The sequence below is a fragment of the Carassius carassius genome, chromosome 30, assembly GCF_963082965.1.
Source record: "Carassius carassius chromosome 30, fCarCar2.1, whole genome shotgun sequence".
Classification (NCBI taxonomy): Eukaryota; Metazoa; Chordata; class Actinopteri; order Cypriniformes; family Cyprinidae; genus Carassius; species Carassius carassius.
This window is the reverse complement of record NC_081784.1, coordinates 1610907-1623972: the sequence shown is the minus strand read 5'-3', so window position 1 is coordinate 1623972 and position 13066 is coordinate 1610907. Positions and strand designations below refer to the sequence as shown.

Below are 13066 nucleotides of genomic sequence, written 5' to 3'. Positions count from 1 at the left end.
GCCACACCACTTCAGTCCATTATTGCATTGCTCCTGTTATATAACTTTTCTTGCATTGTTGTGCAGCAAAATCCGATGCTCTCTTGCATGGATGCATTTAAAACTGCAATAGTTCAAACTAAAACAACCTATATGCAAAAATTACTAGTCAAGGAAACAACATAGTTGAGCATGTGACCATGTGTTGTTTTACATCCACTGTATTTATCCCATTTCATTTAAGGCTCTGTGCATGTGTGGAGAAAGATTTATATTCAAGTACGCCAACCACTTTGTTGCATTGTTTTACTCCGTGTCACGTAACTTTGTATTGATATTGTGCAGCCAAATGTAATGCATGCATGACTTTAAAAATGCAATGAAGGCATGAATACATTAGTTGATATTTTTAACATGCAAATTTTAACAAAAACACCCTAAATGCAAAATGGATAACATATATTATGCATAGAATTACTGTAGTTAAGAAAACAAACTAGAGTAACCCCTAGTGACTAGTAAATTCCAGAGTTGAAAATAAAACCACGTTGTTTTTCAGTCTACCGCATTAGTTGTATTTCATTTTAGGCTTTGTGCATGTGGGGAAAGATTTATAATAATGTACGCCACACCACTTCATTGCATTGTTGTACTGCTTTGATATCGCGTAGCAAAATATAATGCATACATTTAAAACTTTTAGAAATAAATGCATGGGTGGATATTTTTAACATGCAAATTCACACAAAACGCTCTTCATGTACAGCTAAAACAGATAACACACAGGTTAAAATAGACTTCTACTGACAGCCTGATACTAAACAAGGGTAAACCAGTGACGTTGACTCTAGAATTCCAGTTTACCATGTGACCACGTGTTGTTTTACAAACTAGCATAATCATCGCGTCTCTCTTGAGGCCCTGTGTGCATGTGTGCAAAGATTCAGACTCGTGTTTTCCAGAACACTGCACCGTTATATAACTCTTAGCATTGATAGAGCAACAAAACTGATGCATTTTGATGTAAAATATTAAGGATACTTCTAAAACAGGTTTAAACACTTAAGTGAAAAAGTCAAGATGTCTTTAAGTAGCTGAGATGATGAAACAGATGGTAGGGTTTTTTCAGCATTAGTCAACACATGCCAGTCGTTTCACCCGACTCCACCCATGTCTGACGAAGCAATTTCCTCAATGCACAAAGCCCTTTTACCTAACAACCCAAACACGACCCAGATAACTGGTTAAGGTAATGATTTACACATCAGTGCTCATATTACATGTCACTGCTTTAGCTACAACTGCAATAACAAGCTACCCCGGGACATAATAATTATATATTAACTAGGCTACACGCTGATCATTGGTGTTTACTAAATGCACTGTAACATGAATGCTGTAACGAAAAGCTTGACCTGGTTAAATGTAATAATTGAAAAGCACATCCGAGATGCCGTGCATTGGACGTGTGCCCAGCCAAAAGCAACCGCGGCAGCGCTCAGACCCTCAGAAAAAGCAAGCAGAGACTCTACGTTAATACAAGATCAGAAAATGTATTTGGCAATTTTAAACAAGTGCATACAAGTACAGCTAGAAGCGTTTTCCAATGTTTGCCAAGTGCTCGTAGAGTTGCATTAGTCACATTCTACGTTTAACAGGAACTGCCACCATACCTAAAAGTACATCAAGAAATCGTTAAACATCGACAAAGTAGAATGTCCGTTATAATGAGTACATACCTTTTATCTTCAAAAAATATAGAAACACAATGTATTCAAAAATCAAAAAAATGTACAGCAATGTTTACCAAGTATGCATGTCCCTCATACGTCCATTATATACAAGTCCGTTAGTTTCTGTCTGGATGGTATGCATGTGATAATCATATTTATATATTTATATAGACCAACATTTTCACCAAAAAAAAGGTAAACAGCTCAATCAAGTGTCTCTCTCCTTTTTTACTTTGACGTCTCCTGCCAGAATGGTGGCTATTTCGCCTTGCATGAAAGCCCACGGTACGTTGGAGCCCACCAGGGGGCATTTCTCGCCGCTCGGACAGTACACTTCTCCGGTCGCGCCCTGCTGTTTGATGCTCTCCCGGGAGCAAGGGAAGCAGAACTTGTGAGATGGCACCGAAGGGCATTGCACAAAGTGTGTGTCCTCCAGCCTCTCATGGCAAAGTGTGCAGCACAGCGGGATGCTGTTGGGAACCGAGGAGTCTGGGATGCTCTGCGGATGCACCTGATCCATGCCCGGAACGTGAGGCGTCCCTGCGCCCTGCGCCAGCCGCCTCTGATTGGGTGACAGCGGGCTGCTGCTGTTTCTGCGTGTCGTCGAGTGCACTTGGTTGGCGTCCTTGGGCGAGCTGTTTCCACCGGCGTTGTCCGCGGCCAGAATGAGCGCCGCGATGGGCGAACTTCCGTTCTGAGTGGCGGCCGCCGTGGCCTCCGGTGGGGTGGTGCGAGGGTGAGGGGATATCGTGGAGGGTGGGGGGGCGAAGCTGGGTGGTGGCACCGGGGGCATTTTCAATCCGTCTCCCGGCGGGAGCCACTGCTGTCCGTCTCCGTTAATCTTGGCAGCGGTGCCGCCCTCTCCATCAGGCTCCGGCGAAGCTTTTCTCTTCATATTCTTGGGATGCTTGCCTCGATCTGCAAAAAAGCATGAGCATGCATGAATTATATCGCACAAAGCATCTTTATGTGGCAGACGCAGTGATGCATTGTAGAGATGCATTGTAGAGCCAGACGTAACAATGAGGCACCACATGCAAATACACGTTGAGCTTTGATCAGCAGAAATGTTCTTTGCAGCTGACTCATGCCATAGTGCTCTCATTCAAACCTGGCTATTTATGAGACTACAGTAGCATTGTATTGTATTGCACTGCGTGCATTTAATCTGTAATATGGTTACAGTCTAGGAATACATATGTATAAGTGCGTTTGGAAATGCACCAACCTGATTTGGACGCAGGAGCGTTGGTTTCGTACATGACTCTCTGCTGCATGTGCTCTTTCTTAAACCTGCTGTCGTACGCGTTCAGCGCCATTATATCCCGGGGCGTTTTGTTCTTGATCCAGTCGTCTGCGCGAGTTTTGTGGCTGTCGCTGATCTCCGGTGTCATGCTGTCCGGTCGGTGCTTGTCCTTGTCGTGCTCCGTGCTGGAGACCGAGCCTGTCCGCTTGTTTCCGCCGTGATCGGCGGGGCTGAGACCGGGTCTTCCGTTCATCGCGTGACCCATGCTGCCGTTCACCAGAGGCACTAAGTTGGGAGGCACGCCGCTAGTCCTGCGCGGGTTTGGACTCTGGCGGTTGAGCTCCGGAGGATCGTCCGGTTTTGAGAATCCGTTCGGGACCGGGATGCCGTTCGCCTGCCGCACAGACTGGTATTCGTGTCCCAGTCTGTGTGGACGCTCCGTGGACAGCGGGTAGCGGTCCAAGGGCTGCGGCGGGCGCAAGCCCGGGTCTCCAGACGCGTGATTCATCGCCTGCATCTCTTTCCCCGATAACTGTTTCCCCGCCGGTCTGCCGTCCTGAAATCCGTGAGCTCTTTTGAGCTGCCGCGCGGTTTCAATGACAAACTCGATCCTGTCTGCTCCTTCGTAGTTCACGCATCCCCTGCAAACGGGCTCGGTAAAATCCCAGATCATAGCCCACGGCATGCGGGGCAAATCGCATAAATAACACGACTGCCTCCTCGAAGCAGCCACCGCCGCGGACGACATCGCTCTTATAGCTGGAAAAACCCTCCGAAAACACAGCGCGATCCTCTCAGTGTCCGCGGATGCTGTGGGAAAACGAGGTAGGCTCCTCTCGAGAAATAATTGAGTTACAAACAGATCTTCATAGTAGTGTGCGCTTTACTACGAGGCTCAGGTCTCTCTCTCTCACTCACTACTACCGTACCGCGGCCAGACCGGGGCTCAATGTGGAGCAGTGACGTCACCGCGCTTCTGTTTACTTGATTCTTCGACAGAAGCAAATAGAACTCCCCCTCCGGTGCACGCGCATGCGCGCGCCCCCGCCTCCTCCCGTCTTCTTTTCCTTTATTTAACTCGACTTGAATCGAGGCCAGAGCTGACAACTAGGAAATGAGCGAAAGACATGAGCGCTTTCGATATCACCGACGCGTTGGAAACGATCTGGAGTCGAAACTCGACTGACGTACCACGGACGCTGTATGCAAATCAGCCAAATTCTTACCGGAAGGAATAATGAGCTTTTTCGATCGAATTTCGTTCACACGGTCACAGAAAAACATGAGTTGATATTTACAGGCATGGAAAAGTGGAAATTAGTGAAATCTTGTTTTATGTTATTAGCATGAAATTTCACTATAATTTTTTTTGTTGTATCCATTAAGACACAAACGACTGGAAAACCATGAAAAAGGTGTGATTTGTATCAAATCTGTATTCAATTGAGCATTTATTTCACAATTCAAGTTTATTCTTGATTTAATGAATCATGATAGCCTATTTTAGAATGACAAATATATAAAATACCTTTATAGTTACAGTTTGAGTTTATTGCCACAATAGCTATTTCAGGCCAAAGATTACACATTATATATTAAAAACAATATAGTAGTACACCATACAAAATAAATGTATTAATAAAAACAATTAAATTATTAGAATAGCAATTATTATTAATTATTCAAAGTAGAATTTCAGAGAGTAAACTGAGACGATCTCAGATCATCCTTTGTTCACTCATGCATTAAAAAAAGCAATAAAATATGTCTGATTGAAGATCCTCCCACATTCCTGTTGTGAAGAACTAACACACCATTCAGTGAGTCAAAATTCATCCACTCACAATAATACGAGTCTTAATAATGCAAGTCATGTGTGTCACACTCATGAAACAAAACTCTCACTTTCCTTTATACCACACAGAGTCGAAATCAGATCTAATTTTTGTTCTCGTTTAGATGCTTATAAACATGTCTGGGTACAAAATGTCCACAGTGCATTGAGAAGAACCAGTAAATAGCTTTGTAGGTCCTTCCCTTTTGTTTTGGCTGTGTTCCAGTTGAGTGCAGCTTCAGGGCTCTTTGGGTGAAGCAATGCGTCTGAAATCTGCAGACACAAGACAGGATGTGTTTGTGCAAGCCCTCGTGACGCTGGAAAGAGGAAGTAAGATGTTTAGTCACGTACCACAGCTCGCCTCGCCCCTTCTCAACGAACATCAAATCTTCTGGCCCGCAGCCAGGGCTTATGATCAACCCTCCTACAGGAATTGCAGCGCTAGGGTGTGTTTTGTACCCGAGAAACTGTAAATACCGTCTTTTCTTTCTGGCCTGACAACTAATTCCTCAGGTTTGCATTCTGGGTAGGCTGATCGGATTTCACATGAATACGTTCTGTTAGGCTTGTGTCACTCAAGGGCAACGTCTCTGAGATGCAAAGCAAAAGGTCATTGCTTGATATTGTTTTCTCTATCCACTGGCAGGTCGTGGCTCCAAAACGGGTCAGTCACAAACAACAGAGAAAAACAATGGTGAATGGAAATAATAATAATAATAATGCATAAATAAGCATGCATAGTTAGGATAAGACTACAGTTTAAACAGGGACAAACATGGCTCGTGTTGACCATAATGCGTCATGCCATCAGAAACCGAAATCAAAAATCATACTCATATGATGAAGAACATGCATTTAATTGTCTTATTATCATTAAAAATCTATGCAAATTAATTAGTTTAACGTTGGGGTTATAATTCATGGTTATAGTAATACATTTCAGTCATTTTCTGCTCACGATCATATAAAATATGCTGTATAAACTAATCAACTCATCTTCATTTATAATTTGACCAAGTGTGGATCTTACAAAAGATTTGACTCCAATCACACTTTTGATTACATCATAATCAAGTTTGGTAATATTGTTAGTTATTTTTAGTTTACTTTTGTATTATTTACAATTTTGGTACCGTGTTAGCAGGTCACCCAATATTACATATTCTATTTAATTAATTTAATTAAGTAGTCATGGTTCTTACAATTGATTAATCTCCAATCAGACGTTTTGATTCGGTCATAATTAAACATGAAATATTAATAATCCATCTCGGTTATTTAAACATTTCACTCACAGTGTTTGATTTTTTTTTGGGCTTACCTTTTATTCTGGTTTATAATTTTGGTGATGTGTTGGAAATATGTTGTTTAAAATGTATACGTTACAAATGATTCATCTCCAATCAGATGATTTGATTCTGTCATAATCTAGCTTGGTAATATGAATATATATATTTAGAGTTTGATTTACAATTTTGGCGCTGCATTCGGTCACCACTTGATTTTAAAAATACAATTCCACTTCCTAAAGCAAAACCAGTTGAGAAAGAGTGACTTACATCTTCATGACTCAGCACTTCTGAAGCACTGCCTCATTGTGGAACGCAGTTAAAACAACAAAACATAACATCGAGAGGCTTCTGAAAAACAACATGTGAACTATCAAAACCAAGTGTGTTTTAGTAGTCAGGTTTGAATCGAGACAGAAACGCCGATAGCAAATCATATCAGTGTTTTGTTTTACGATAGACCGTTTCCTCTCGAACAAGCTTTTGTGTTTTCCTTATTCTCCCTTCCATAACGTGGCCCATTTTCTGTGTTATATAACTCATCTGCTACAGATGTTCAGGGACGGCATACTGTACACGAAAACAGCACAAAGAAATTTTGATATTGCTATAGTCACAAATGCAGATAAAAGCTTATATAAAAAGTCCTAAATGCTTCTCATCTTGAAGCATCATCAAAACCACTACTTGTGTTCACAAAAGTTTCCTTTTAGGTCTCGGAAACACAGACGGTTTTAAACAACATTAGTCTCAACTATAAAACGTGTGCTGTGCTTTTGGGTTCGCTGGAGTGTGTCGAGTGAACCCACTGACACAATGTCACTGTGTTTCCTAGCACATGCAGGCGGTCTGTAAAATCTCCTTTCCTCCTTTTGATTGGCTGTAAATTTCTCAGGAAATGGTAGCCATGGCAACCCCTGCGCTCACCAGGATAGCCCCACTGACAGGCAACATCCTGTTTACTGTGATGCTATTTTGTCTCACCAGTTCACCAATTCAATGTTTCGAATGTTACGAGTTATTAGTTTCTTGTGCAACCTCAGCTTTGTGATTTCTGACCCGTCTACAGTCATTACATGTAGCAGGCTGCGTAAAGTATTTATAGCATGTATGCATTTAAACATAACATTCATTTAGAAAAAAAGAAGAATATATTTAAAAAGCAAAAAGCCAGAAATAGACTGAATTATTTTAACACTACCCTATTATTGTATCGTGCACATTTACATTTAAGCCTTTAGCTTTTGTTCCACTTTTGTTTTGTTCCACAATCTGCACATAAGTACAGTAAATGTGAATGTCTTTCAGTGACTCCCAATAAAGGAACAAAAGCAATGTCACAATTTTTTGTTCATATACTCTAAGAAGTTTTTTTTTTTTGCTGTAATTAGCATTATATATATATATATATATATATATATATGAAAACATACTTATTTTAATATTAATTTTAATAAAAGCAAATACAATGCTTTAACAAATTGCTAATAAATTCATAATTTCATGATTGTTACATCTGATGACATTTACTTTGGTAAATGACTACACAAATTATATGTATATATTATAGATGTGCATATGTGTGTATAAACACACACACACATTTGTTTTTGTGAAAAGTGTGTTCATCCCATAGGCGTTAGGGTTTTTATACTGTAGAAACTGTATATTCTATGGCCCTACACCTAACCCTAACCCTCACAGGAAACTTTGTGCATTTTTACTTTCCCAAAAAAAAAACTCATTCTGTTTGATTTATAAGCATTTTGAAAAATGGGGACATGGGTTATGTCCTCATAAGTCACCCTCTCCTTGTAATACCTGTGTCATACCCATGACATTATACACAGTTGTGTCCTCATATGTCACAAAAACAAGAGCACACACACACACACAGACACACACAAACACACACACACAAATAAATAAATCAAAACTGATCTGCTTAAAAAAAATTACTATTAGTTTCTGGATATTTTCAAAGCAGGCATATATTCATCTGGTTGTTATGAACTATGTATATTATATACTGATAAGAATATACTCATTGGAGCGTTCTCACTTTGTCGGAGCAAAGAGCAAATATTTGGTGACATTGAGGAGGTAGGCCAATTATAAAATGGAGGAATTTAGTCAAAATGGAGGGCCTGAGAGAGAGAAGAAAGAGAAGCAGAAGAAATGTGCCGGGCGTCTGGAATCTGGAGGCTGCAGAGGTGATGTCATCGGAGCAGAGGAGCTGGAGAAAAACAACTCTCTTTCTGTATTCAGATCCTCTTTGCAGTCCCAGCAGGGGAGGGAGGGCGGCTTGGCAAGGCAGCCGTGGCAGGGGCTGCTGGGAAATGGTAAAGGATGCCAAGCAGGCTCTGAGGCCAACATTAGTGGCTCACATCTTTGTTCTCTGAAACCTGGTGTGCTGCCAAAAGCCTCATTTCAGCTCCCCGCCATGATTACACTGGATGTAGGCCAATTCCTGAGAGCTCGCAATCCTCTCTGTTGCCGCTCTCGCTCTCCTTCAAAGGCTCACTGCCAAGCATGCAGCAGTTTCCATGGTGACGGTGAGCGGAACATAAAAAGTAAGTAATGATTCAGGCAGAGCGCCAGATGTGCCACATGTGCAACAGTAATAAAAAAAAGCATGATGAAGTAAAAAAAAAAAAAAAAAAGGCCAGTCTAGTCTGGTAATTGTGTCTGTTAGGAGAGTTCAAAACGCTGGGAAGTCGTTGCAGAATAGAATACTAAACATTTTTAAGCCATTGCTAGGGTGTTGCTAAGCAGCTGTTAAGAATGTTATAAGCAAACATTCCGAAGTCTGGTTACAAAGTAGCAGCACAGCTCTCCTTAGCATTCACTTTCATCAATCTAGCAATAGCATAAGGCATTCAAATGAAAACTAAAAGGTTTTCTTTTTAAAAAGGCCAAATAAACGCTCTCATGTTGTCTTTGCCATAGCTCATGAAAAGCATGCTGTCATTGCCAGATGAGAAGAGATGTGGTTTCCTGTTAAAATCCCCTGTCATTTGCACATACAGCATACCATCCACTATGAAAAACTCGTATTTGAATGTTATAATTGAGGTTGACTGACTTGCACAGGAAATACATGTCTGAGAAAAAGGGGTTGTGCAGCCAAAATAATGTCTCTTAATAGTCAGCTTCGCAAAGGCCAAGATTTCCATGGTTAGCTGTTAAGCCAAAAAAAAAAAAAGCATTTAAAATTAATCCAGTCAGATTCATACGTAATTTGAAAAGTCAAGGCTCTTGTTTTACATATAAAATATAAACATTCTTTAAATAAACATGAAATAAAACAAATAAAATGAATGAATAAAAACAAAGAAACAAACACATTTGGGCACATGTAGAAGTAAATGAGATCTATTCACAAACTGTTGTTTTGTATGTAACATGACTCTTACCTACATCTAACATCACCAGGTTGAGCTGGCAGGTGTGTGTGTGTGTGTGTGTGTGTGTGTGTGTGTGTGTGTGTGAGTGATGACATCTACAGCTCTATGTAAATGGAGTGTGGGTGGTGTGGTCTCTTTTCACACTTTTGTTTTCACATGCATTAATGGAACAAGCCTGCTTCCAGCGAATGAATCACTAGAAACCAGTTTTGCCCATTAAATGTAATTTTGTAATGTGCACTCACCATTATATATGTCGTAACAATATCAGGGCTTTTTTCTAGTTTTAGCTCATACTTTCCATGATTAATTACTCAGTCTCAAACTACTTTACTGCATTTATTGTACAATGATTATGTCTATTAACTCAACACGTCAGGTCATGCCAACCGTTAAAGTCACACCTAGATTTTGCATACTTGCTGATTATCTCAGTGCATGTACACAACCTGATAATAAACTTTTTTTTGCCACTGTCTGGTTTTTAAAACCAACATTTGAGGGTCATCAGATTATGAATCGCTTTGCATGTACACTCGATGTTCATTTGCCTGTATTCAAGAATTGTAAACACTTTCATTATCAGTTATATCACTGAACACATACCAGTCCTTGCATAAAGTTATGATGTAGCTTATCCTGAAGAACACCCGTCAATCAAACAGTCTAGTGGGCGGGGCAAACATTCGCACAAAGTTATGAACAAACATTCTCTCCACCTTTATGGAGTTATGGAATGTTTTTCTGAAACATTTTAGATGGATGTTCATCTAAAGGTTTTTTTTTCTTTTTTTTCAGAAGTAACATTCCCTTAATGTTCGAAAATGATCAAATGGAATGTTCCCCTAATATTAAACAGGTTGATTTGAATGTTCAGAGAAGATTCAGAAATAATGTAATCTCAATGTAACAAAAAAAAGAAAAAAAGAAATCACTACATTTTTTATTGTTCTTCTTTAATTCTGTGGAGAATTATTATTATTATTATTTTTAAGATATTTTGTTTTTGCAAGGATGGGAACATTCTAGAAGTTTCTGTAAAATGCTGTAATATTAAAAAAATAAAAAACATTATTAATAACAGATTAGCTTTTATAAATTACAACATTTGAGCACTGATAATGATACACTTCACAAACTTAAACTATCAAAAACAAAAAAACTATCAAATATAAAAGAAAAACAAAAGTTTCATAAAAAAAAAATTTTCACGGTGCAACATTTGCTAAATTATAAAATGCAATGTTCCTTTAAACGCATGCAGAAAAACAAACGTTTGGATGTTTCATAATGGTTGCAGAATGATTCCCTTAATGTTCCTTCAATGTTTGCGTAACAACTACAACAAAGAAAGTTAATTCAGAGAACATTGAGAAAAATGAGGTTTTCATGGGAATGTCAGCTAAGTGTCCTTTGAACGTACTTGTGTTGTTTACGCCGCAGGTCACAAATCTTTTTACACTGTACTATAATATTTTATTGCATTCTTGTATGGCGAGTATAGAAATGATTTCCAGTCCTCCATCCCAGCAGATATAAGTGGAAGTGACATTAACTCTCTGGATCCGTTCAGTTGCTTCAGAAACTGCTGGAAATCAGTGTCACACACAGCCACTTATATGAATGACAAGAAGCAGAGAGCACAGCAGATATGGCTGTTAGCTTCGGCCGTCTGTGCCACGTTTGCTTGTCGACTTCAAAGCGTGGAGTTTTTCAAACTGATTTCTCTCAGAAGAGAGTGACAGAAAGAAATCGAGCCAGACACTTGAAAGGGAATGTTATGGGGTGTACGATTTATCTGAATAATCTCTTTCATCTGAACCCATGGCTGTCATTACCCATGCTAGTGCTCTAGCTAGCGTCAACCCGCTTTAGCACGCTTATCAGACAGTGACCATGAAGAGCTGGTAATAAATGCCAAATGTGATCTAATTCGGTCAGACTCTGGACCTGAAGAATAGCACTGCAGGTCCAAACACTGTAAACTAAAGACCAGACGCATGCAACACTTTGATCACTGATCATAAAAGAATGCAACAAGATAATGATAATAATATACCCAGACTATTGGTTTGAGAGCTTATTCTGATTTAATTTAAGTGTGCGTATATCATACACATATCACATGAAATAATAATTAAGCAATAAACTTAAGTAAATAGCACAAATAAATCACGGTCTCCACAAAAAATATAAAGCAGCTGTAATAAATCAGCATATTATAATGATTTCTGAAGATCATGTGACTGGAGTAATGATGCTGAAAATACAGCTGCGCATCACAGAAATAAATTACATTTTACAATATACTCACATAACTGCAATAATATTTCACAATATTGTTAATTCTACTGTACCATTTAATCAAATAAATGCAGCCTTGATGAACAGAAGAGACTTCTTTCCAAAACACCTTACAGACTCCAATAATATAGTCATAATTATGATAATTTATAGACAATTTTGTTTACTTTGTATGTTAAACAATGTTGGAAGTGCCTCGCCCTTTGGCAGCAAACATCCTCATCAGTGACGGCAGACAGACAGAGTCTGACCTCGATATACTCAGGGTGGACTCGTGGCACTTTGTTCTACACTTAACGTGGACTAGTTTGCATCAAGATAAAGGCATCAGCAACAGCTCAATGTCTAATGTGCTTCCTGCCAGACTGTCAGTGCCGCTTGTGACTCCAGACCAGCTCACATGACCCCTAACTCCGTTTATGATGATAACACAAGCAAAGTTCAGTCTAAGCCTAAACATCTGATTCACACGAGTCTTATTTAGCCAAAAACTGGCTTCACAGGTCGAAGTCAAAGAACACGTGAACCTGTAACTCCAGTCCCCTTTCTCCCAGGTCTCAGGTCAGTGTAGAGGGTTTATCTAACCTCATTAGATGTACACGACCACAAATGCCATGAAGTTGAACAAAGCACACCTTGTTTGAGTGTGTCAGCCGATCGGCCGCACCCAGAGCAGTGACAGACACACACAACACATGAATGAACGGCCACAACAGCACAATGAAGGATATGTATAATGGGTGTGCAGGTTTGCTGTAGATCTCCATTTGACAAAGCTGGAGTTCAGTGGGAGTTCAAGCCACATATCTATTATTCATGTGACCCACATGCACTTTTGTGTAGGACGGTGGCTTATCTTGATCTCTATGGGAGAGGGAAATGATCAAGTGAATTGTATATGAGTCTGTGTGTGTGTGTGTGGATGTAAGGAAGCACAAACAATAGCATTTGAGGATACAATAGTAAAATGTCCCAACCACTAAAACAGCCATGCAACTCTCATGACGAGGAAGTTGTTAAACTGCAACGTGGGTGAAATGTACAGGAAGACCACTGACAGAGAAAAAAATGCTACAGTACGTTCAGTCCCAAACAACATCGACGCAACTGAGACATGCACAGAGCAATTAAAAGTGCATTAATATTAGTACATTAGTAGCTCAAATAGACAAGCTTCTTGCTTTAAACATCAATGTTATAGTTTAGATTAAAAAGGTAAAATAGGTTAAAAAAACATATGCCCTGAATGCAATATAAGTTGATTTGCATAAAGT

At 39.7% G+C, this 13066-nt stretch overlaps 1 protein-coding gene across 1 annotated transcript; it reads right to left on the bottom strand.

The window, feature by feature from the left end:
- Window positions 1-1512: 1512 nt before the first annotated feature.
- On the bottom strand, window positions 1513-3924 carry LOC132110386 (interferon regulatory factor 2-binding protein 2-A-like). The gene is made up of 2 exons (XM_059516946.1): window positions 2941-3924; window positions 1513-2630 (listed from the first exon to the last, which is right to left on the bottom strand). Exons 1-2 carry the CDS (start codon window positions 3704-3706, stop codon window positions 1921-1923), a joined length of 1476 nt encoding a protein of 491 aa, XP_059372929.1. The 5' UTR covers window positions 3707-3924; the 3' UTR covers window positions 1513-1920.
- Window positions 3925-13066: the final 9142 nt, after the last annotated feature.